Source organism: Mustela nigripes, chromosome 6 (assembly GCF_022355385.1).
Source record: "Mustela nigripes isolate SB6536 chromosome 6, MUSNIG.SB6536, whole genome shotgun sequence".
Lineage (NCBI taxonomy): Eukaryota > Metazoa > Chordata > Mammalia > Carnivora > Mustelidae > Mustela > Mustela nigripes.
The window spans coordinates 132,401,088-132,426,979 of record NC_081562.1 but is presented as its reverse complement, the minus strand read 5'-3'; the positions used below and the strand labels follow the sequence as shown (position 1 = coordinate 132,426,979).

The 25,892-nt window shown below is 36.6% G+C and overlaps 1 protein-coding gene across 1 annotated transcript in view; it reads right to left on the bottom strand.

The window, feature by feature from the left end:
• The window catches only part of CUBN (cubilin), a 258,604-nt gene that overhangs the window by 196,662 nt on the left and 36,050 nt on the right, over nt 1-25,892 (bottom strand). Inside the window, exons 18-22 of the mRNA XM_059404241.1 lie at nt 12,890-13,034; nt 12,490-12,668; nt 10,021-10,186; nt 9,253-9,469; nt 6,674-6,804 (exon numbers count right to left, since the gene is read on the bottom strand). Of these exons, the coding sequence (XP_059260224.1) occupies nt 6,674-6,804; nt 9,253-9,469; nt 10,021-10,186; nt 12,490-12,668; nt 12,890-13,034 (838 nt within the window). The remainder of the gene's footprint in view (nt 1-6,673; nt 6,805-9,252; nt 9,470-10,020; nt 10,187-12,489; nt 12,669-12,889; nt 13,035-25,892) is intronic.

The window sequence follows — 25,892 nt, the reverse complement described above, 5'->3', positions numbered from 1 at the left end:
ACTACAGGTGAAGTTTACTTTATGAAATTATGAAATAAAAATCTCTGTTATATTAAAAGTCTGAAGGTTCCATGCAAAGACAGGTTGAGTTCTCTAAAGTCAAGTCAATAAATAATTCAGCTATCCAATAAATAATAAATAAAACTAAAATAGAGAAATAAAAATTATTTTGAATGTACCTGTTATAAATATTAAATAGGATATTTAATATTAAAATTTGATTGCAGTCTTATGAGATTCACATGTCTGATTTTGTGGAGAGATAAACAGTAAGTAGTATTCTGAACTTACTGCATCTATTTCTGGAGAGGTTAGTAACTCCTCTTAGCTAACACTGGAGTCTGTAGAAAGTTTATGCTTTCTTCTCTTCACAGTATGAATGACTCTTTTGAGAATAATATTAATACTGAGATATATTAATGCTAGGTTTTGATTTTCTCTTCCGCTTTGCAATAAAGCACAAATAATTAAAATTGGATATAGTTCCACAAAAGGAAATTCACATGTTGCTTGATATTTGTTATATACATACAAAATATAAACATAAAAATGCTCTTTCTTTCTTTCTTTTTTCCTTCCTTCCTTTCTTCCTTTCTTTCACTTGAGAGAGCACTGTGCATGCATGTGTTCTGGTGTGCAGGGTAGGGGGTTTGGAGGGGAGAGGGATGACAGAGAGGGAGAGAGATTTGTAAGCAGGCTCCACATTCAGCACAGAGCCCAATGTGGGGCTCAACCTCACCACCCTGAAATCATGACCTAAGCTGAAATCAAGAGTCAGACGCTTAACTAACTGAGCCAGCCAGAGCCCCTAAAAATGCCTTTTCTTTATATCTCATCTTGCTAAAGGAAAACTCATAGCCGATGGCAATTTGCTTTTCATGATGGTCTAATATTTACAAAGATAAAGGAGAAAAATACATTTCTTCTATCCATTTTATTCAACTGAACTAGCAAGGAAAAGCACCCCTCTGAAGATCAAAAACAACTGTGAGTAAACCTCACATATCTCTCTTTCTGATCAATCCCAACAACAACCAAAATAAATAAATAAATAAATGAAGGAAAGGGAGAATATACAAAAGTTCTCTGTGAACCCTTACAAAGTCACAAAACTGTATTTTTCTGAAAATGTATCTCCCTCCACTATTTTCAAATAAGTTTAAATAATGTAATATTTAGTTCATTATCAAAAAGGAAAACCCAAAACATCGATAATCCTTAATCCACAAAGCAGTGATGACATCAGTCCCATACGATCTGGGAGACAGGAAGAGTGCACAGAAGAATGCATCACCTTGGGAGACCCGAGATCACGGGTAACTGCTCCGTCATTTCCCCGCTTCGCCATTTGCGATAACCTATGTGATTATCCAATTATATTAGGGATCAATCCATAGGCGCTGCTTTCTGATCTCATTTGTGAAACTTCCATGTCTGTATGAATCCATATGACCTCAGACTTTTTGAAAATGTACAGAATAGTCAACCCAGAACCATCACCTGCTTCAACTGGCATATTTGGTTAGCATTCTTCAAAGTGAAGACTTCAGAGAAGATAAAATTTCAGCTTCAGTTTCTCTTTCAGGAAAACAGAATCTTCCTTAACCAAAATCTAACATTTTGCCACAATGTGCTGCTAGGTGGTCATGGCCATGGCTTTTTCTTTCCCCTCACAGGTGACTCACTGAATATGAATGTAAGCTAACTCACCAACACAGCTATTGTGAAATTGTACTTGGACCTCAGTAATTTCATTTTAAACTTGGAATAGTCATGGTGGTTTACAGTGATTATGTAGTTTTCACACAGAATGTCTCATTTAATCTTCCCCAACTATATAAAACAGACACGTATCACAATGTCCACGTTGTAGAGGGGTATAGATGAGGGATCTCAGACTCCCAGAGGTTAAGTTCTGAACATCACTTAGTTCAGATATGACAAAGCTAAAATTCAAACCCAAGTCCTCCCTTTTCCCAAATCCTGTACTCTTTAACAATCCCTGGTTTCTCTATGCAGGAAATGTCAATTTAGAAATGAAGGTGAGCTGAAGGCTAGGAATATCACAAATGTTTCATTTAGCACCTTCATCCTAAGGATGAAGAAATGTAATACATTAAATAAGACCAATCTACCAAGCTGTGAAGTGTTGGAATACCCATATATACAAAAATAGGAGAACATTCTGACCGATGCAAAAGTAAATCTTTAAAAGATCAATATACTAACTAAAAACCTTTCCCAGAAGGAAAATATCTGAATATCTCATAACAGAAAATACAGGGTTCAAGGTGAATGAAAAGAATGAGGGAGCTTGGTACTTTTCCAAGGTAGTGTCAAGGCTGGCCTACAGCCCAAAACTTGTGACTTAGCTATCAGCCTTTCGGTAGCATGGAAAGTACTTTCCAGCTTGACCAGTGGAAGTCTAATTCCCCATTACACCTCAGTTGTAATCCTATAGCAATTTATGTGCTAAGAAAACGTCCAGAATCTCTGAAGAACTGTGAGGTTTTATTAGAACCATTTGAATTGGTGATAACCCACCCTAGACATATTTGAATCCAAATTTCTGGATGGGACATGATACTTGAATTTGTAACAAGAAAATCCCACCCCAAGTTTCTTATAAACACTAGAGTTTGAGAACACCACTCTCCTGGACCGAAGTTTGAAAATAGAAACAGTATCCCCTATTCATTTCTTCTAAAGAAAACCACTTTTGTCCTTTGGTCATCACTTAACTTCTCACTCTTAGATGCCTCTTGTGGGCTCATCCCAGGGTAACTGATGAAATATAGACCATAAGGGGGGCACCTGGGTGGTTCAGTGGGTTAAGCCTCTGCCTTCAGCTCAGGTCATGATCTCAGGGTCCTGGGATCCAGCCCCACTTCAGGCTCTCTGCTCAGCAGGGATCCTGCTTCCCCCTCTCTCTCTGCCTACTTTTGATCTCTCTCTCTCTGTCAAATAAATAAATAACATCTTAAAAAAGAAAGAAAGAAAGAAAGAAAGAAAGAAAGACTATAGAGTGGGTGGGAACTCTGAACTGGGAATGTGGGGGTTCGGAAAGCCCACTACTACCCACTTTTAACCCTATACTGGTGTGGGTCTGACACTTCCTGACCATTTTTCCAGACAACTATAAAGCCCCCCACTCTTTTTTTTTTTTTTTTTTTTTTTTTTCAGAAAATAAGAAGTTCACTACAGTCCTTCCATACTCTGAGTTGAATATTACCAGCCACACTAAGTACATTTAATCTGGAGCATTTCCAAGAGCTCACCTGGACAGGATGAAACAAATGGATTAAATGTTGGGACTGGACTGTTTTAGTTTCTAAACCAACTAGCTGTGCATTCTTGAAAGAAAAATTCAATAGTGGGTCCTTACTTTCCCTCATTAAAAAAAAAATAAGTAATTAAACTGGATTTGTGTTTTGAACTTTCTGACACACCATAAAAACACATTTATATCAATCATGCACACACATAGATATTGCAAACAGGTTTCATGAGGTGACACCAAATTTTGTATGATAAACTGATACTTTCTATTCTATTCTTTTCTATTCTGTTCCATACTTTGAACAAATATAGATAGTAACCTAGTAAGTTAACTTCATGACTCACTAATGAGGCATGAATGTTGCAATGTTTGAAAAACATTGGACTGTTACATGGGTTTTTGTCTAATATTAAAATAGAAAAGTCATCAAGTACATTTCTCTATTCTTTCTTATACCTTAAAAGTCTCCTTGTGATGGGATGCCTGGATGGCTCAGTTGGTTAAGTGGCTGCCTTTGGCTCAGGTCATAATCCCAGTGTCCTGCAATCGAGTTCCACATCAGGCTCCTTGTTCGGCGGGGAGCCTGCTTCTCCCTCTGCCTCTGCCTACCACTTTGTCTACCTGTGCTCGTGCGCTCTCTCTCGCTAACAAATAAATAAATAAAATTTTTTAAAAAAAGTCTTCTTGTGGTAAGATTATTTTAATTCATATGTAGGAGATGCTAAAAGAATATAAAATTACAAATGAAATTAGTAAAGTTAGCTGGATAATCAACTATCTTCTTTCAAAATTCGAATATTTCATACTTTAGATAAGCAAATATGTAAAACCTAGTCTAATAATGCTACTAAAAAATTCTTCAGAATTTCTACCCAGAAACATTTTACTGGTTCGTTCTTTGCTTCTATTTCCCCAGGCACATCTGGATGCAGGGAGAAACTGTGATGAGGGAGGGAGTCAAAGTAATGAGCAGAAACTGATCTCTTTCCTCCCAAACACATATTTAGGAGCTGACATCATAGCCCCATGGCATGAAATACAGATGGAAAAGTAACTGAATTCAAGTCGGGAAATTGAAACTTCACTAGATAAAGACAGGAAAGATTTCAGCTGAGAAACTCACACCTGCTGTGAACTAGAAATCACCAGCCGAATATTGTCATTATTGCTCTGAAAATAACTTCTGCTAGAGCAATAAAATAGAATGAGGGCCAATGACTAAGCTTCCATCGGGGCTCTTTCCTGAGATTGTATTTTGTAGAGAATACAAAAAATCAGGTGACAACGGAAAAGAACGCATCCCTACACCTCCTATTTCCTGGACAGCCCCCAGGACTCAGGTTGCCTACAGGGTTAGTCCATGGGCTGGCAGTTGCCAGCACAACCTCCACATCAGTCCCTCCCTGAACAGTCCCCGTGGGGCCACCAGTAACAATTCACGACAGCCAGTCAGTCACAATAGGAAACTGAGACAGGCTCCAAATTGGTTAAGTTGAATGTGCCATATGGCTTCCTGGGTCTGTCATCTGATTGCTGTTTAGAATACTTGACTATTAGGCCGATGAGTTCACCCTGCAGAAGGCACAGTGGTCAGCCAGACTTGGCCAAGGGCAGTAGGCGAACTCCCTTGTCTGTGATTTCGACCCTGTCTGGACCAGACAGAAATCAAAGTAATGATTATCACCCAGAGAGGCAGATTGAAGAGTCTTTTGAGTTTCCAATATCAGGGCTCCCTTCTCTTTTTGTCAAATATCTTTTCTTGTATTGTCTTTCTTTTTATTTATTTATTTGAGTGAGAGAGAGAGGGGGAGAGCGCACAAGCAGTGAGAGGAACAGAGGTAGAAGCAGACTTCCCACCAAGCAAGGAGCCCAGTGTGGGGCTCCATCTCAGGACCCCAAGATCATGACCTGAGCCAAAGGCAGATGCTTAACTGACTGAGCCACCCAGCCTCTCAGTGTTTTCTTTATCAGCTTCTTTTTCTTTGTTGTTTGTTTCTTCCCTTTTTCTCACCTTTCTTTTACTTTACCTGTATCTTATCTTTCTGAAAACCTTTTTTTAAAATTAAAATTTAACTTAATATCATTCCTGCCAGATTATTGTGGTTGCTCTTAGTTCCTACTGCACTTGCTACTGCCTTATAAGTTAGTGTGGTATTAGTGAGATTGCTTTCGTCATTACAGAGCTATGTCTTACTTTGTACATCGTAAGAGAGTTCCATATTTTCAGCAGGCCCTACCAGCACGTATGTTATCTAAGACACAGCCAGTTTATTCAGGCAGCAAATTAAACTTGTGTTCATAGCTGATTAGAGCCAGACGACATCTCAGAGATGATCAAATCCAATTTCTTAATTTTACAGATGAGAAAACTGTGGCCCAAAGAGTCCAAGGGACTGACTCCAAATCTTAATCTAATATTCAGTGTGGTTTGGGCCAAATATATGAGGCACATAAAACTACAGAAGTATGGAAAATTGTGTGCACACTGTAATTTCTTAAAAAGCCAATTTTGGTCATTGGATGTTAAACACCTGGACAAAGTCCAGTGATGCGTCAATCGTTTAACATAAACGATGGTAATTGCTAGGGATTCAATTTCCTATGTGCTTGAGCTGGATAATAAACTGTCTCCTGGAATGGAGCCCTCAGGAAAGAAAAGTGCATGAATCACTCACACTCACGATTCTGGAGAAATCTAAAGCCATACTACCTAAACACAGAACTTAAACTAGCAGAAAACAGCAGTTTTGCATGAAATAAAGTATGGTGGTCGGGTACTCTGAGAAGAAATACATGAGAAATTGGGAAGGGATTCTGAGTGCTTAAAGTTAAAGTTCTTAAAAATAAATACATACATTTTTATTTATTTATCTATTTATTTATGGGGTGGGGTTTTTTTTTAAAAGATAATCATCTAGGAGTCTTTAATTTCTTAAAATTAGTATTCAGTCTCATAAGTAACATTTTATTTTGATAGAATTTTAAACTTAAAAAGTTTTAAGAACTAGCTCGCAAATTCGTTTTACCGAGATTTACTATTTGTATATTGCCCTCATTGCTTTATCTCTGTCCCTTTTTCTAACTTACTCATTTACTTACCATCTGAGCCAACTGAGAATATTTTAGAGATATGGCACGTCTTTACCCCTAAAAACATTAATATATCATTGCTAAGAATAAAAACATTCTCTTACAGAATACTTACAATTATGTTAATTAGAAAATTTAACATTGAGGTCTAATTGCTATTTTTAATAAGGAAGGCACTGAAGTCACTGTACTCTTTTCTAAATTAGCTTTCATTATATGCCACAGGTTTGGGGATGAAGCATTCTCATAGTACGTTTTTTCAATGGAATGAGCGAAACCGAGTATACAATGTTGTTCTGTTACCTGTTGATGCATTGGTTGCTTCATAGCTTATTAAAAAGCCTTCATAAGCAAGGTCAGAGTCAGCCACAAATTTAAGCATTAATGAGTTGGTACTACTGGTAAGAGACGGTGGGATTGATTTTCCACAGTATCTGTTTCAAGAACACAGATTTTAAAACTTTTAGTATACTTGAAATGATGCACCAAAAATTAGGACATGTAAAAATAAGAAATAATAACCCCCATTAACCTTGAAAAACAAATATATTTCAAACCCAAAACATCTACAAAGTTGCTGAAGATCGTCCTAGTCATGATTACTTCCCTGAAATGGTTATATGTGTATACTGAGCTGTGTGGCTTGCCATGCATAAGAAGTTTAAGGAAATGAGAAGTTGCAAGGTATACAAAGTCACTGTATAGCATATTAATGAAGTTATTAATAAATAATGTAATAAAGTTATACAATAAAGGGAAAGCATAGACCATAAACTCATAGAGCACAGACTCTAGCATCAGCTCCATCATTTGGAGGCATTATGACTTTAAGCAGATCACTCAACCCCAATGCTTCAGTTTTCTCATCTCTAAAGTGGGGATTACGATAGCATTTACTTCATAGAGTTGTTTTTAGAATTTTATGAGTTAATATACTACATTTAAGAGGGTTAGAACAGTGCTTAGAAAAGTGAGCCCTATAGAGTGAGCCCTATATAGGGTTCCTATATAGGAGCCCTATAATACATAAAGAGGTATTATCTTTAAACAGCTGCCCTATGTGGAAGTAAAAGTTTAGTTACTGAGCCATGTTAAATTTTTGCTAAGTAGAACCAATTTTACTCAGAAGAAGAAAGTTTTAAAAGAAAAAATAAAGAGGGAGAATAACACTAGGAGATTAAATAAAACACTAGGATATAAAAATGTACTATGAGAATACCTCATCTCCAAACCCGTGGCACATAATGAAAACTACTTTAGAAAATAAATAAGAAAATTATAAATAAAGGGAAAATGTTTAAAATGGGTAAGAAAAAAGAAAACAAAATTAAGAAGAAATAAAAAATTAATCAAGAGATTTCTATTTCCAAAAAAGATGTAGTAATAGGGGCTGGATATAAAACCTGTCATCTGAAACAACTGACAATCTGGTCTGGACAAAAATATACAAAGCAGTGGATCTCAAGATACTGGATATCAAGCAATGAAGGACAACGATTCTTCAAAGACAATAAATAAGTGAATTTGAAAGCAGAACCAGAAATGATCAAGCTGTTTCCAAGAACCTTAATACATTTCTAAAACAAAGTTCAACATATATGGAATTTAAGAAACAAATGAGCAAAGGAAAAAAGAGAAAGAGTAAAAGAAATGGAGAGAGACAAACCAAGAAACAGACTCTTAATTATAACAAACCAATGATTACGAGAAGGGAGGGGGAGAAGCAGGACGGATTAAACAGGTGATGGGAATTAAGGAGTACACTTGTGATATGCACCGGGTGTTCGGGTGTTCGACAGAAGGACTAAATCATATTGTACACCTGCAACTAATATTACACTGTATGTTCACAAACTGGAATTAAATTAAAAAAAAAACACAAAGCTCAAAAACACATACAGAAATGCAATCATGTTCACTGCACAAAAACACAAAATTGGAAATGTCTGGCATCCTATCGAATATTACCAGACATGAAAAGGAGGAACGTAGAACACATAATGAGAAGAAAAATTGATCAATCAGAACACTAAGAAATGACAAAGATGACTGAATTAGCAGATAAAAACATTAAAATAGTCATAACTGTATCCCAGAGATTTAAGAAGCTAAAGGAAAAAAATTAATGTGTAGAGACAGGGAAGATATAAAAGATGATCCAAGTTGAACTTCTAGAAATGAAAACTATAATGTCTAAGATGAAAAATACACTTTGTAGGATTTATAGCAGAAGAGATATTTCAGAAGAAAAGATGGTGCACTCAAATACGCAGCAATAGAAACTTTCCAAAATGAAACACAGAGAGAACAAGAACTCAACTCAAATGAGCAGAGTTCATCAGTAAGCTGTGGGACAATATCAAATGGCCTAAGATACTTGTAATCAGAGTCCCCAAAGGGAAGAAGAGATAGGAAAATTATTTCAAGAAATAATGACCAAAAAATTTTCAATTTGATGAAACTATAAACCCTCAGATCCAAGCTCAACAACAACACAATTATGCTAAGAAAAGCCAGACAAGAAAGGAGTACATACAGTTTAATTCCATTTTTTATACAATTTTGGAATTTACAAACTAATTTATAGTTATCAAAAGGTTGGTTGTTTCCTGGAGATGGGGATGAGACAGAGGTGAGGAATTATCTTGATTTTGGCAATGCTTTTATGGGTATACACTATGTCAAAACTTAATTACTGAAGACCAAGACTACAGAATAGTCAGTAGCGATACAGAAATGGTCATGGAGGAGCGAACATGTTGCTCTCAACTGGTTTTTATAACACAACATGGTCGATTTTAACATTCTTCACTGCAGTCGGGAAGCAAATAAGCAGGAAGTTCTTTGCGTGTTAAAAGAAAATAAAAACAAAATATTTTTACCTCCCAAGAGATGTCTCAGAACCAGTGTCGTAAACTTCCAAGTAGTCACTTGTGCAATTGTAATGAAATTGCAGATGAAACACCCTGAAGATCAAATGAACCAGGTGGCCGGGTTGGACTAATATATGCCAGGTACAGCTGATGCCATGAGGGTAGATATTTGGATGGCCAGGACTTTGAATGATTCCTGTTGACTCTGTCAGAATTTTTCCACATGCTGTCGAAATAAAAACAATAATCATTATTAGAATAACTAACCAACAAGCTACCCAGAATTCAAAATAAAATAATCTGATCAGGGCGCTTGGGTGGCTCAGTGGGTTAAGCCTCTGCCTTCGGCTCAGTTCATGATCCCAGGGTCCTGGGATCAAGCCCTGTGTCGGGCTCTCTGCTCAGCAGGGAATCTGCTTCCTCCTCTCTCTCTGCCTGCCTCTCTGTCCCCTTGTGATCTCTCTCTGTCAAATAAATAAATAAAATCTTTTAAAAAAAAATCTGATCATAACCTCTTAAAAACTGAAAAAGAAATATGTTCCTCATATGCCACTTAAGATAACCTAGTTTTTCTCTTTTATTAGTAGAAATCAGTTAACTATTGATACGTACTAATTAGGAAATATATTTTTTCTTTGTCTTTTGAGTGTACTTTAAAATTTTTACAATGTTGATGACTACACATCTACAGCGCAGATGAATTTTCTATAATAATTTATTACTGCTGCTTACTTTTTCTGTCCAAAGGCAAAGTAGGAGAAAATGTCAGTATCTTACCCAAATCTGCAGAACTGAATTTGGCCATGAAACCACGATTTTCAGTAGAAGAACTTTTCACGAATATGACATAAAGAAAATTGTACACAGATGTTATAAATGAAGGTATGTCTGTGCCACAATATTTTTTATTTTCAGGAGAACCCAAAATTGGACTGCTACCAATCTGAGTAAACAACAGCGACAAAAAAAGGTATATTCAAGTTTATTTTGTTAGATATTATTTTGGAAAACTGCTTTTTAAAATTAAATTCAAAAAAGAATTAAAAAATTAAATTAAATTAAATTATTTAACATATAACATATTGTTTTCAGGGGTACAGGTCTGTGATATTATTAATGTCATAAAATAAAATTTTAGTCACCCCTAAAGAAACTTCATACTTTTTAGTGATCATTCCCCATTTCCCTCAAACCCCAGGCTCAGAGAGTCCACACTGGACATTTCAAATAAATAAGATTACACACTACTTGGTCTCGTATGACTAGCTTCTTTCATTTAACCTATTTTCAAGATTTATCCATGTAAAATGTGTCCTTTCTTCATTCCTTTTTATATCCCACTGTATGGATAAGCCATATTTTAACAATCCATTCATTAGTTGATGGATATTTATATTGTTTGCTCTTTTTGGCTACCAAGAATAACAACTGTAGTCATTTATGTATAAATTTTCATGTGGACATATATTTTCGTTTCCTCCAGGTATACAGGTAGTAGCGGAACTGCTTGGTCAGATGATAAATGCTAACTGCTGGCTCATATGCGTAACTTCTTGTGGAACTTGCAACTGTGTTCTGAAGTGGCTGTACCATTTTATATGCTCACTAGCAGTGTGTAAGTGTAAGAAGTTTCCAGTTTCTCTTGATCCTTGCCCATACGCTCTATGTTGTGGCTTCTGGATGATAGCCGTCCGCTTACTTGTGAAGCAGTACCTCGCTATGGTTTGATTTGTATTTCCCTGAAGATGAATGATATTCAGCAACTTTTTATGTGCTTGTTGGCTATTTGTGTTTATTCTTGGAAGAAATATGCACTTAGATTCTTTGCCCACTAAAATTAGATTGTTTTTAATTTTGATGAAGCCCAATTTTCTATTCTTTTCTTTTTTTGTTCTTTGTGTCATATCTAGAAGCCTTTGCCTAATCTAGGTCCTAAATACCCTTCTGTTGTCTCCTAAAAGTTTCACTGTTTTAGCTCCCACGCTTAGGTCTATGATCCATTTTTAATTAATTTCTGTGTATGGTGTAAGGAAAGGGTCTACTTTCACAATTTTGTATGTGGTTACTCAGCACCATTTGCTGAAAATACTATTTTTTTTCCCCATTGAAATGTCTTGGTGACCTTTCAAGAATCAGCTGGCCATACAGGAGTGGATTTTTTCTGTATTTTTAATGCTTTCCCATTTTTTCCGATTTTTGTCCTTACTCAAATAATACACTATTATTACTGTCGCTTTTTTCTAAGTTTTAAAATTGGTTAAATGTGAGTCTTCTAACTTGGTTCTTCTTTTTCAAAAATGCTTTAGTTATTCCATCATTTCTAGATGAATTTTGCAATCAGCTTGTGAATTTCTGCAGAACATGCCAGCTGGGATTTTGATAGGGATTAAATGGAATCTTCAGATATGTTTGGGGAGTACTGCCAACTGAACAACATTAAGTCTTCTAATCCATAAACATGGGATGTCTTTCCACTTATTTAGATCCTTAATCTCCTTAAATAATGCTTTAAGACTATATGTTTTATACATCTTTTTAAAGACGCATTTCTCAATATTTATTCCTTTTTATGCTATTGTAAAGGGCACTGGCTCCCTGGTTTCATTTTCAAATTGTTCACTGCTAGTGTGTAGAAAAAGAAATAGCTTTCATATGTTAATCTTGTATCATGCAATTTGCTGGATATGTTGGTGTGTGTGCATTCCTTCTAAATGTATGTATGTATGTATGTATGGGTTCCTTATGATTTTCTATATATAAGATCATGTTATCTGCGAAGAGAGATAATTTTACTTCTTCCTTTTCATTCTGAATGCATTTTCTTTCCTTTCCTCGCTTAATTGCCCTAGTTAAAATCTCCAATATAATGTTGAATAGAAGTGGTAAGAACAGACATCTTTTTACTGATGATAAGGGCAAAAGATTTAGTATTTCATCAGTAAATAGATATATATATTAGTTGTGGACTTTTTATTGATGCCCATTTCTAGTTTGTTGTTGAGCGTTTTTATCATGAAAAGACACTGGATTTTGGCAACATGCTTATTCTGCGTCTACTGAGGTAATCATGTGGAAGATTTTTTCCTTTATTTTTATTTATCTCTGGGGATAAATCCCACTTAGTCATGGGGTATATTCCTCTTTACAAACAGTTTTGTTTCCTGTAACTGATCCGAGGATACTGTGACATCATATTTTCAATAACATTCAACCAAATACAAGTATTCAAAGGTGTTTTACTCTTACCTCAATATAATCTCTATCACAGTGGGAAGAATTTCCAATTTCAAAGGCAGTGAAATTGAAAATAACTACTTGGCTTTGGGGCTGGCGGATGGTCCACCTGCAGATCCTCTCTGCCGGATACACGTTAGGATGAAAAGGTGAGCGAATGAACCCTTCTCCGGTTAATTCTCCTCCACATGCTGTAAATATGAAAATGATAGTAGCGTTTGTTTAGATAAGTGATTCTTGCCTTCACTTTTATTGCAAGGTTTAGTTCTGCATAGGAATATAAAGGAATGAGATATTACTCTTAGAATTTTTTCCTCGCCATTCAAAGACATAAAATTACTAAGTTATTTCAAGAAATTAAAATGTTACAGACAAATTAGAAACTTAAAAACTGAGGCATAAATTTTCTTACCAACTTGATAAACAGCTCTGAAACTAGCTCTTACAACAGAAGTATCTATTTTAAGCCTGATCCAGATACTATTAGTAATGGATTTAATGTGAGAGAGGGTTTCACTGCCGCAGACTTTTCCAAGTAAGGTTTGATCATCTCGAACCTAAATAGAAAAACAAAATAGATCATCAACAAAATTACTTTGGCAATGGTGGATTATTTGGAGATGAAAAAATGGCAGATTCAGAATAAGTTAATCTAGTTTGGGTTACATAGGTTACATAATATTGGGTTACATATTCAGCACAATAAAAGACCACTAAATATTGATAACAAAATCTTAAGCCAAATAAAATCCAAAAGCATAAGAATATTTAACACTTTCTCCTAATAACTTCTACAATGTGAACAGGGAGATAAATTTATAATTTTGGATTATTTAGAAAATAGCAAAATATGAGAACATGATATATCAAAATAGGCAAGTTTTAGTCAAATCTGTAATCAAAGGAAGTCATAGACTAAACTGCTTTTATTATTGAAAGAGACAGAACAGTAGATAACAAAGAGAATTTAAAGAGTCAACTTAAAAAATTGGAAAAATATTAAAATGAGGGATAATAAAGTAAAACTAAAAGTAAAACCTAATAAATAAAATACAAAATAATGTTAAATTCAAGAATACATTCAAGAATTGTCTTTTGGGAGTAAGTTGGGGGACAAGGATATTTAAGATATATCTTTGTCAATAATGACAAAAGAAAATAAAGAAAAAACTAAAAAAAAAAAAACAAACCAAAAATGAGAAACATGCTATAAATACCCAGATACTGATATATTCATTTCATATGAATGATAATTCTTTGTACAGTGCTATGCTAATACAGCTGAAAGTTTGAAATGGTTATTTCCAGAAAAAATATAAATTACTAAAATTATCTCAAAGAGAAGGAAAATAAAATCTGAAGAGATAATAAACCCTGGATAAAATTGAAAACATTATCAAATTACTCCCTACCCCTCCAAAACTCCCAGAAAATGCTCTATCTCATCAATTGTTTCAAACTTTCTTTTAAGATTGTACTTAGAGAGAAAGAGAGAGAGAGAGACTCATGCACAAGTAGGAAGAGGGGCAGAGGGAGAACGAGAGAGTCTCAAGCAGACTCCATGTTGAGCACAGAGCCTGACACAGAGCTCAGTCTCGTGACCCAGAGATCATGACCTGAGCAGACATCAAGAGTCTGACACCTAACCAACTCTGCCACCCGGGTGTCCCAATTATCTCAAAATTTTATGGAATAAGTGATTGCCATAGATAATTTGTTCTAAGCCACCCTGAAACATGGAAGAATCTCCAACAGATTTTTCTCAGAACTCTCTTACTAAATTCCAACATAGTTAATACAAATGAAACTATGGATTGTTTTCACCTATTTGGATAGATACAAAAATCTTAAACACAGGTCTAGAAGAACAAATTTACTTCAACATTAGGCTTATGAACCAATCAAATATGAGAATTTAAATAATGCAAATGTATTTAAAATTATGAATTATAAATTACATCCATCAATGGATCCAATAAGATAAACCATGCATTTCTGTAGATGTTTAAAAAAAATTGTTAGCATTTCTTTTTATTAAAAGCAAAACTCTTAGAAAGTTGGAAGCAAAAGAAAATTTCCTTCATACAATAAGGACCACCTGCTTTAAATCAATAGTCAATGTCTTATAAGGACCATGAGCGCAGTCCATGGAGTCACACAGACCTGGCCAGAGTCCCTGCACTTCCGAGCAAATTATTAAATCTAAGCCTGGCTCACGGGGTTGTTAAGTAAATAGATGAAACAATACTGTGAATTCCTCAGCAAAATGCCTAATAATAAAAAAATGTGAACTAAAGAATAGCTATTGAAATTCTTGACACTTTGAAAGGTGAAACGCTAGAGGTTTCTCACAAAATCAGGAATGATTCCATGAATACAGTATATTATTACTTAAGACAATGGTTCTCAATAAGTGTCACAACTACACATTTTGTTTTTAAGATTTTATTTATTTATTTGAGAGAGAGAGCACGCAAGCTGGGAGAGCAGCAGAGGGAGAGGAAGAAGCCGGCTCCTGGCATGGCAGGGAGTCCAATACAGGACCCAGAGATCATGACCTGAGCTGAAGGCAGGCACTTAACTGACTGAGTCACCTAGGCACCCCACAACTGGACATTTTGGAAATCTCTGAAAATATTTTTTGTTTTTGTTTTAATCAACTAACGCAGTAGTGGTTAGGCACTATTGGCATTTAGTGCCTAGGGACCAGAGACACTAAACACCCTGAAATGTGAGATAGTCACACACAAAATTCCCCTTATATCCTGTGTGAGACTCGTATAAGGGACAGTTCTATTACTAAGTGTAAAATCTAGCTCTATTTTATAGAACGAATCTAAAATATTTTTGCCCAATTTTAATACACACTGGATTTTCCAAGATTATAAGTAGAGTATAAATCAAAGGAATTTTTTTTTTTTTAAGTTTTAAGTTTAAGTTTTTTCCCGGAAATCTGACAAGTGTTTGTAACCATTTCAGAAAATTTGTCACCAACCTACACAGCCACGTCAGCCTGGGTTTGTACTGTGGCATTCACAGTGACTCAAAGAGAAAATAGACTAAGCCCTCATTTTTTCTTCAAGTCTAGCTTGCTTGGGCTTATAACATAATGTAATAAGTAAATTTGTACATTTTTTACTTTATTTCTCCTAAATCTTATATTCTCAAATATATTTTTTATATTTTATGTGCATTGAGGTTATATCATCTTACAAATTTCATTTCAGAATAGAGAAACGGTGATAAAAGAAGGCCTTAAAGGAAACTGACTTCACCCCAAAACCCTCAACTCAAACAGGGGATTATGGGATATTTGTCAGTGGATATAACCTTTAAGTTGAGCCTTGAAGGATTATCTATCCAGGCTAAGGGAAATGGGCAATAAAGGGAAGATTTTTAAAGTTCTGATACTCAAAGCCAGCACGGACGTGGTAACACAGTTGTTCCAACCCACAACTGGTAAAAGCATATATAAATTTCTGGGAAATAATTTGACAGTGTGCATCAGGAGTCTTCAAAATGTTCAGTTTTGGACCCATTATTTTCACTCCTAACACTCTATCATAGGGAAATCATTCAAGATACAGACAGAGACACACAAGGATTCACATCAAAGTTGATCTATAATTACAAGAACTGAAAATATTCCAAGTGTCTAATAATAGGAGAGTGATTAAATAAATTAGAGTGCAGCCGTATGATCGCGTCTTACACAGACCTCAAAAATCACATGCCTCCCTACTGACTCATACCAAACTGGTTTCTTTCGAAGAGCTGTAACACGAATTTCACATATTGCCTTAAAGTTATGCTAAATATTTCTCTAACCAAACTGTGAATCTTTGAAGGAAAACATCTGCCGCGCCTTTAGCATCTAACATGGAACTTTGCAAATAGGTATTTGACAAACGCTTGTTGATTCATTAATTTTAAGGCATGGTATGATGGTTCAATTTTTGTTAGCGAGACAAACCTACTAGTTCTTGGAAACCAGGAAGCAGGAAACACAGAGAAAGATACCACCCCGCTCTCTCTCAACCTCCAGGGCTCCACTCTCCTCTGCTAAGACTGTAGTCTCTTGTATTTTGCCCATTAGAAGATGACAAGAAGGAAGAAAAACAGCCAAATAGCATCAGAGCAAGCTAAAGTGGGCCATTCCCCAGGGCCTCACTAATGAAATTCAAGGATTTTAGCAAGGAGAAAGGCAGCTGCAGTCCAAATGTTTTAAGAGGAACTTATAGGGCTCAAGGGCCCTAAACCTAGAAGGTACAATTGATTTTGGCGGCGTTTCTCTGTCTCTGTGGAAATGAAAGCTTATTAAATCTGAAAGCCTGTATTCTCTCTGGATCCTGGACATGACAATACCTTAACCACAGATCCTCTGAAAGAGACAAATAAAGTTCATCAAATGCTCTAAAGTGTCTCGGATATTGTTGCAGCCCACTCTACATTCAATATGTAGGACTCGTGAATTTGTACCTCCCCACAACAGCAGCAATAACAACAACAACGACAACAACCCCTTTTTCTTTTGTGCACAGGCACTAGGATAGACTGTATTATTTTTCCTAATTATTTACGTCCTTCCCTGTCATGGGATCTAACATCTCAGCTCATTGCCATGTGACTTACAATGCCACCCCACGAAGAATGAAAACTTATTCCTCCCATTGACTGAGCTTGGCCATATGGTTTGCTTTACCCAACACAATGTGAGTGGAAGTGATATGCCATCTCCAGGAAGAAGCTTTGGGAGTCACTGAAGGAGTCAACTATCTTCTCCTTTCTTTTCTTACAAGGTCAAGAGCCTGGGTCCCAGGGACAGATGGGATAGGGTGAGCAGATCAGCAGAACTGCCAGCGACCCCCAAAACCAACATGTTTACATGGGCAAAGAATAAATGTATACTGTTGTAAGCCACAGACATTTTTTTGTTTGTTATTGTTTTTGATTTGTTGTGTTGCTGTTGACTGTTATTATAGTATAACCTACTATATGAGATGATTTGTATTTAAACCTGGTTTATATTAACAAGGAGTTTTTCTTAACAAGTCAGGTGAAGCCATACCATAGTCACTTATAGAGGCATGACATCAAGTTCGTTCTTTATACTGGATCACATTTGCAAAGAAATGACCAGGGCTACTTCAAAATTCCAGTGTCTCTATCCATCTAACACTGGTTGTTTCAGGTCCAGAGAAGCAATAGATAGCCTGTGGCCCATGATCATTAGCCTGTGGAACAGCCCAGATGGCTTCTGACTTTTGCATTAATCAGACTGAACTAGTTCTTGAAGATATACTATTCATTAAGACAACAACAAAAACAGAATTCTTACAAAGGAACGATTTCCTGTAGAGAAAGTTAAAATAAACAAGGCCAGAAAAACACAGTTCATATGAAATTTAAGTGTGAGCTCTAGAGCCTAGTCAGTGGTAAGCTTTAACATCTGGAATGGATCAGGTCCCAAAGCCCCATCTTAATGCATGTGCTTGTTTGTTTGTATCTGCTATGTATCCAGATTTGTTTTTATATAACAATTCCAAACATCTATTTAAAGTATTAAACTTTAATTCAAAGCAAACCAAATATGCTAGACCATGGGTCTGGTCCAACCAAGAGCTAAAGACAGAAGCCTCCCACACAGCAATGTTTAACGTGTAGCTTCCTGTGAAGTGAGCTTCAGGTGGAAATGCCCCTGAGCAAAATAAAGACTGGATCATGCAGACTAGTCTTGGGTTAATTTGGGTACATAGGAGGGGGATGTGGCCCCACTTCAATTAAGACAATAAACGGTGAGGGTAAGTAATGAGAGAAGCCACACAGGGATTAAAAACTACTTCCTTGGGGCTCCTGGGTGGCCAGTCGGTTGAGCACCCAACTCCTGATTTCAGCTCAGGTCATGATCTCAGGGTTGTGAGATGGAGACCCTCGTCGGGCTCCTCACTGAGCCAGAGTCTGCTTAAGATTCTTCTCTCCCTTTCCCTTTGCCCTTCCCTCTGGTTAGGCTCTCTCTCAATCTCTCTCTCTCTCTCTCTCAATAAACAAATAAATAAAATCTTCTAAAACTTTTTATATTATTTCCTTATGTTATTGTCATTACGTTTCATGATTTCAGAGATAAATTTTTAAAGCACTTTATGCCTCACGAAACAGTGCCTCTTCTGATATCTCTATCAGTAAACCTATAATTTATCCAATACTTTTAAAAATCTGCTTTTCCAAAATCAGGAATCCTTGTCTAGTTTTACCGAGAAGTGTGAACCTACATGATGGCAGACTCCATCATGATACCCTCTCCTCCCTTTCTCTTCTCCCCAGCATCACTGTCAGAATCAACCTCAAGTTAACCTTCAGTAACCAATGACTGGTGCTCTGGGCTCTGTGCTAAGAACATTCTACTTGTTCCCCTTTGCACTGAGTATATCTGGGTTCTTCATGTCCATCTACAAAGACTTTACAAGGTCTAGCTCCTGCCTAAATCTTGTTTCTTTCTTTCTCTCCTTTGCGATTCCAGCCACACTAGGCTCTTCACAATTCTTTGAGTTTGTCGAGATTTTTTTTTTTTTCTCAATTCATCTCCAGTTGAAATCCTCCTTCTCTTGACTCTTTGCATTGCTAACTCCTTCTAATTCTCAGACTCATTGTGCTGTCGTTGGGGGAGCTACCTCTGACCATTCAACTAACGTCATTAGCCCTGTTATTTTCTTCCAAAGGACTCTTTCTTTCTTTCAAAATGCATTTCCCAACACAGTTGCATGCTTGTTTGTTTAACATCTGTCTATTTTACACACCCAACCCCTAACATAGTGCCTGGCATCTAAGTTGTTCAACAAATACTTAGAGAATAAATAGACAAACAAATGGATAACCCCTTTTAATTCTTTTGAGAAGTCTAATACTACTATTCCTATTACAGATTAGGGAAACTGATGCCCACTGGTGTAAAATACCTTGCCCTTGATTCAAGAGAGAGTTGAAGCCCTTCAATGTTTCCCTGCAGTGTTGTGTTTATAGCAGAGAGAACTGGCCCTCCTCTTGATTCCTCTGAGTAGCTTGTGGCACTCTAGATAGATGCCCTTCCCTATAGCCTCTGCAGCTCACTTGTCCCATTGGGTCTGTAGTCTCCCCTATGAGCATGCAGCTCCTTTACACAGAGCAAGGATCTGTTCTGTAAATCTCTCACACCTCTGTAACGAGGTAGGGCTACCATCTCAGTCTTTTCCCTGGCTCCCACTACACCAACCAATAAAATTATTTCACCTGAGCAATGGCATATTTTGCCACTCCATTACAAAAGATCAGGATGGCCAAGGAATTGTGGAAAGACTGTGTTGACAACAGAGCTAAGAAACTAACTGAGTGTTTCTAACCTCTGCCAAAACTCCAGATCCAATATGCTGAAGAATGCAAACTACTGAACATCACTCCATTGCCCCCTTTTCTGGTCATCTCTGAAAGATATTTCTCTGAACTAAAATTAATGTCAACATGTGCCTAACTGGAAATAATCCTCAGCCTCCACTGGTATGTTTGTTTGCTGCAATTAACATTCCAGTTTCAGTTGTCAGAGGTCTTATTCTTTCTCTGCCATTTGAATTTTATTCTTAAGAACTATTTAGTGAGTCCCAGCCATGAGACTTGAACTAGCATGTCCCTTTGAGGATAACAAATATATTCAAGCAGACCAAAAGTCATAGCCCTCCCTCAACCATTCCAAGGCTGGAGCTGAATAGCATCAATGCCTAAGAAAAGCAAAAGGAAATCTTTTGTGAATCTGATTATATCAAAAGATGTGTGGAGATGTAGGAATGCTGTGCAAGGCCAGCTGGGAGCGCTGAGATAAGGAGTACCAGGAAAGAGGAGAGGGAGGTTAAAAGGTTCAGATAAAAGGTTCAGAGGGAAGATAGATCTCCAGTGTTTCAGCTTGTCATCCTCTCCTACGTTTCCAATTTTTAGTTCCTTCTTTAAAATTTTGAAGATTTTACCTGGAAGTTGAGTTTCATCACGTCTCATAGATTTTGATATCTATCTAGCATTTCCTCTTTGTTATTTTCTACATTGTCTTTCATTTCATGTTCTATTTCCTTCCTGAACCCAGTAACTATTTAGGAGAGAGTTTATAAATTTCCAAGTATTTGGATATTAAAAATTTTTTATTAATGACTTCTAGTTTCCTTACATTGTAAAGAGATAGGTGTGTAATTTCTGCTCTGTGAATTTGCTTGGATTAGCAAGAAGTCATCTGTCATTCAATGACACAGAGTAGGACATATTCCCCATATTTCAGACACCAAATTTAACGTAGCTTACTTTTCTATGCCATTTATTTTTGTTTGCTTTCTCCTTCTAAGAAGGAACAACTTCCCCAGAAGCTCTCCTATTTCCCCAGAAGGCACTTCTCCTTGCCCTTCCCTTATTAGTCTCTCTTATGAGGTTCCCTTTCCACTTACCAGAAGCCTTAGCAGGAAGAGGTCAGATGATTCAGGATTGGTCAAGGAGATTCTATTCATTTCTTTCTACATCTCATTTCAAGCCCTGGCCTTAGCATTATATAGACTTCTAAAATTATTATTCAGACTACTACTTGGATTCCCTGGGATTAAAAATTAAACTTTCATTACTTCTTTATGTGTCCTTCACTTAGAGTTCTGAGGGCTTAAATCACTGATGAAATATTAATGAGAGGTGCTGCTTTTTATTCTGGAAAGATGCTTCTGTACCATTCATTGATTTGTTCTATACAATTTAAAAGCTCTCTTAGACAAAAACAGATGAACTAACAGTTGATCTGTTCTTGCTATACTCATTCTTTTGTTACTGGCCACATTACATCACCCATGGGCAATGTGAGTTTCTAGAAGCAGAAGTTTAGTTGAAAGAGATATATAAATCCAAGAATTAATGCATAAATGTGTGCTTCATAATATAAAAAGAAAAATATGCTACACTGGATCTGGGCAATACCACATTTATTATCTTCTGTAGTTAAATTTTATTCTCAAATAGAATGTTTACAGAGCTCTCTTACTGAGCAAAAAATCTTTCAAAAAATACGATACATGAAAAAGATATAGTAGGCAATAGTATCTTTATTTAAATATCTCCATTTAAAGGATAGATTTTCATGGGAACAAGACAACTGGAACCACATAATTAGAAGATGTAGGATTTTTAGAAATGCATATATTCATTCAAAAGAAAATTTCTTGTTATTATTCTCCCAGATCTCTCTAGAATTCCCTCTCTCACTTTTCACTCTTTCTAAAATTTTGGGTGGTCTTTTCTCTCTTATAAATAGAGTTAATAAATGGCAAAAGCCATCTGATTTCTAAACCACCAGTGTATCTGAAGTACCATGACTCTTTTTTTTATTCCTTTACTTAAATATTCACTTTTTAGGTATACCTTTTAAAAATGAAATCACCATTTCAGAGAGCAGTATTTTGAGTCATAATAATGCCATTTGAATTTGGTTCCAGAATCACTTTCTTCCATGCCCACTGTCTGAAGAACATGAAAAGCAGTAGATATACTTAGAAAAAAAAAAGGGGCTCAGTTTACAGATTATCCCAATAGATAGATATGAGGTATTGGCAAGAAATTGGTAGAAGTCAGCATATGTCTATCTAGCATTCCACGTAGGTACATCTAAATCCTATTCTGATAACTAACTAGAGTTTGGTCTTTGTGACCTCAATTTCCTCATTTGTAAAATTAAGGATTTAAATTAGATGACCTCTCAGACCCTTGCTGGTACTAAAATTCTACAAATAGATTGTACTCCTTTAGGATGGTCAAGGACATTAGAGAAAATCTTTTCAATTATTCAAATCACGATACATGTCCTGTCCTCCTAATAGTGCTCTTATATTGTCTCCATCAACAACCTCTGAGGGAAATTTAATCAAGACTTTATGGGTGTGTGTGCACATCAGAATGTCAATACTTCAATGGCAAACCATCAAAGGGTCTTACCAGCTCTATCTGAACTGATAAGTTGAAGGCAGGAGTTGGAAATCTGGCCTAGGAAAACCTTGCATTTTTATAATATTTTAATACTTTAAGCTTCTTTTATCATTCACTGTCTTGATTTATATTCATGAAGTTTGAAGGAATAGGTAGGGTATCTTGTAGAAGAAGGCACTGAAGCATCCAGATAAAAAATTGTTCAAGGTTATACAGTCATCAAATGACTGGGCAAAAATAAGCACTTAGAAAAATTAACTCTAATCCCATTCTGGCCACATAATATTCTCCTATTCTGTTTTACAAAATTAAATGTTCCAATGCTTTATTTTTTTAATAACTTTTCATAATGATTTGGAGTTCGTATAACTTCTTACTGAAATTCAATTAGAACATAGTGCAAGGACAGAGAGGGTAAATCATTCCAGATGCTTTGGCGACACCTTAGAGCCATAAGAACCCTACATAGTATCTAATACAAAGGTATGCAGATTTCCCTACAAATTAGAGTTAGTGTTACCTGTTTCAGAAAAGCATTGTGCATGGTTCCATGTTATGGTCCTGTGACCAGGGAGCCAGATATGGAATTGGGAAACTCACAAGGGCTTCTTTCCTATGGAAGGTGAGCCAACTTTTGCAGTCTTAGCTACACAACTGTGTCTCTGTTCTTATCAGAGAACAGTACAACTGAAACTAATTCAATTTCCAGCTCTCCTACTCCCCAGACATGTAACCATGAGCAAGAGACAATTTCTCTGAGCCTCAGTTTCCTCATTTCAAATAGGAATAATAATGGTTTTTGTGAGGATTCAATGAATTAACTCATGTCAAAGATGGTACCACATCCAACAGATAGTAGAAAGACAATAATCGTTATCTACTTAATTACAGTACTTTAAAGTCTTAGAATAGCACCTGGTGCAGAGTAAGTACTCTCTAAGTGTGAGCTATTTTCTTCTATCCTTAAAGTTAAAAAACAGATGGTGGAAATTTAATTTTTATTTACATAAAAATATCTGAAATTGCTCCACAATGTAAAACTTTAATGTATTTTATGGGATATTCTGGAAAACAAACTGAATGAATATACACGTTTACATCACCCTCTGAGACAACAATCTCTGGATTAAAAATATATATTGCTAAATCCAGAGAGGCAGTTCAAGATGGCAGTATAGCAAGATCCTGAACTGACCTCTTCCTATGAACACAACAAATCTCCAGCTACATGTAGAAAAATTCCCTCTGATAAAGAACTGAAAACTACCTGAATAAGCTTCTCCACAACAAAAGATAAAAGTGCCACACCAAAATGGGAAGGAGAGGCAGAGATTCATCTATAGGGATTCCCTCTGGGGATGGAGACACTGGTAGGTACCATTTTTGGCATTCTCCCTCTAACCTGCTAGTGTTGGTAGGCATACCCAGCCTTTATATTCTGTACTCCATGACCCCATCTAAGCCAGCCAAGCAAGTGCCCCTCTCCCTGTACCACTACTACATGCAGCCCACCAGCTGGGAGAGCACCCTACTCCCCATGTGCCACTCCACCTTAACCTTGCCAGTGACAGCCTAGTGAATGCCCCACCCCTGCATGCTGCTTTACAGTGACACCACCAAAGCCAGCCAGCCAACACAGTCCATACAAAGAATGCCCTGTGAGCATCTGGTTCATGTGGCCAAGGGGGATTAGACCTGCATCCTAACATTCTTGGCAGGCTACCACTCCCAGGGTACTGCATAGACAGCAGACTGGAACACATTTCCAGTTTTGCTGTGAAAAAGTCCTATCTATCTGACATGGAGTTTTGGCCTGGGGAGACAGACTTCATGATTACCACAGATGTAGAGGTTATAGAGGTGCTCTCAGGAAGCATAGGTTGGGGGATACCATCTTTTTTATTTGATCTCACTACAGCTCACCAATACCTCCCAGAAAATAGTTCATACACTCGTCTCAAGCCTTGAAATTTACAACTGTTGCTAAGCAGACACATCTAGATCATTTGGACTGGAGCCAGCAGTGTCCATAATTGAGGTCCCACAGGACTATATATATTTTCATACCTTAAAAGCTGCTGCCTGAGGGTCTAGCTTCTAAATAGCCTGAACCTAGGTGCTGACCGAAATCCACCCCCTCTGGAACACTCACAGGTCTTGGCATACCCTCAACACCTAGGACCTATCAAGAGAAAAATCAGGCTGCTTAGCCAGTCATAAAGGTTTGAGAGACAACAATGGTTTAGGGCAAGGTTAAATGATAGGGTTTATCTCTTACACAAGATCACCCAACCAAGACTGGGAAAATAGCTGTTATACCTTATACATACATAGAAACACAGATAGATAAGAAAAACGAGGAGACAGAGGGATATGTTCCAAATGAAAGAACAGGATAAAACCCTTGGAGGGGGTGCATCTTAATAAAACAAAGATAAAGAATTTACCCAATAAAGAGTTCAAGCATGGTCCTCTGAAGAAGAATGAATGAACATGGTGCATACTTCAACTAAAGTATAGAAAATATGAGAAAGTACCAAACTGAAGCCACAGAAATGAAGAACACAATAACTGCTCTGAAACATATGCTAGGAGGGTTCAACAGCAGATGAGATCAAGCAGAAGAGAGAATCAGTGAGCTGGAAGACATGGCAGTGGAACTCTTCCAAACAAAGCAGCAAAAGGAAAAAAAAAATAGTAATAACTTTAGCTTAAGGAACATATAGGACATCATCAAACAGAGTAATATTCACATTACAGGGGTTCCACAGGGAAAAAAGAGAGACAGAAAGAAGCAGAAAACTTACTTTGATTGATGAAAGAAATTAAAGGAGACACAAATAAATGGAAAGATACTCTGTGCTCATAGGATGGAAGAATTAATACTGTTAGATTATCCAGGTTACCCAAAGCAATCTACAGATTCAATGATAGACCTATCAAAATTCCAGTGGCATTTTTCACAGAAAGAGAACAAACGATCCTATGATTTGTAGGGAACCACAAAAGATTCTGTATAGCCAAAGCCATCATGTGAAAAAAGAATAAAGCTTTAGGCATTACTCTCTCTCATTTCAAACTATACTACAAAGCTATAGTAATTAAAACAGTATAGTATTGCAGGAGAATCAGACATAGAGATCAACGGAAAAGAACAGAAAACCCAGAGATAAACCCAACTACATATGGTCAATTAATTTACAATGAAAGAGGCAAGAATACACAACGGGGAAAGGAAATCTCTTCAATAAATGGTGTTGAGAAAATATGCAAAAGAATGGAACTAGATCACTGTCTTATACCATACATAAAACTAACTCAAAATGGATTAAAGACTTGGTGTAAGGGCAGAAACCATATAGACTAGAAGAAAACATAGGAAGAAAGCTCTTTGATATTGGTCTTAGCAGTAACTTTTTGGATCTGACTCCAGAAGCAATGGCAAC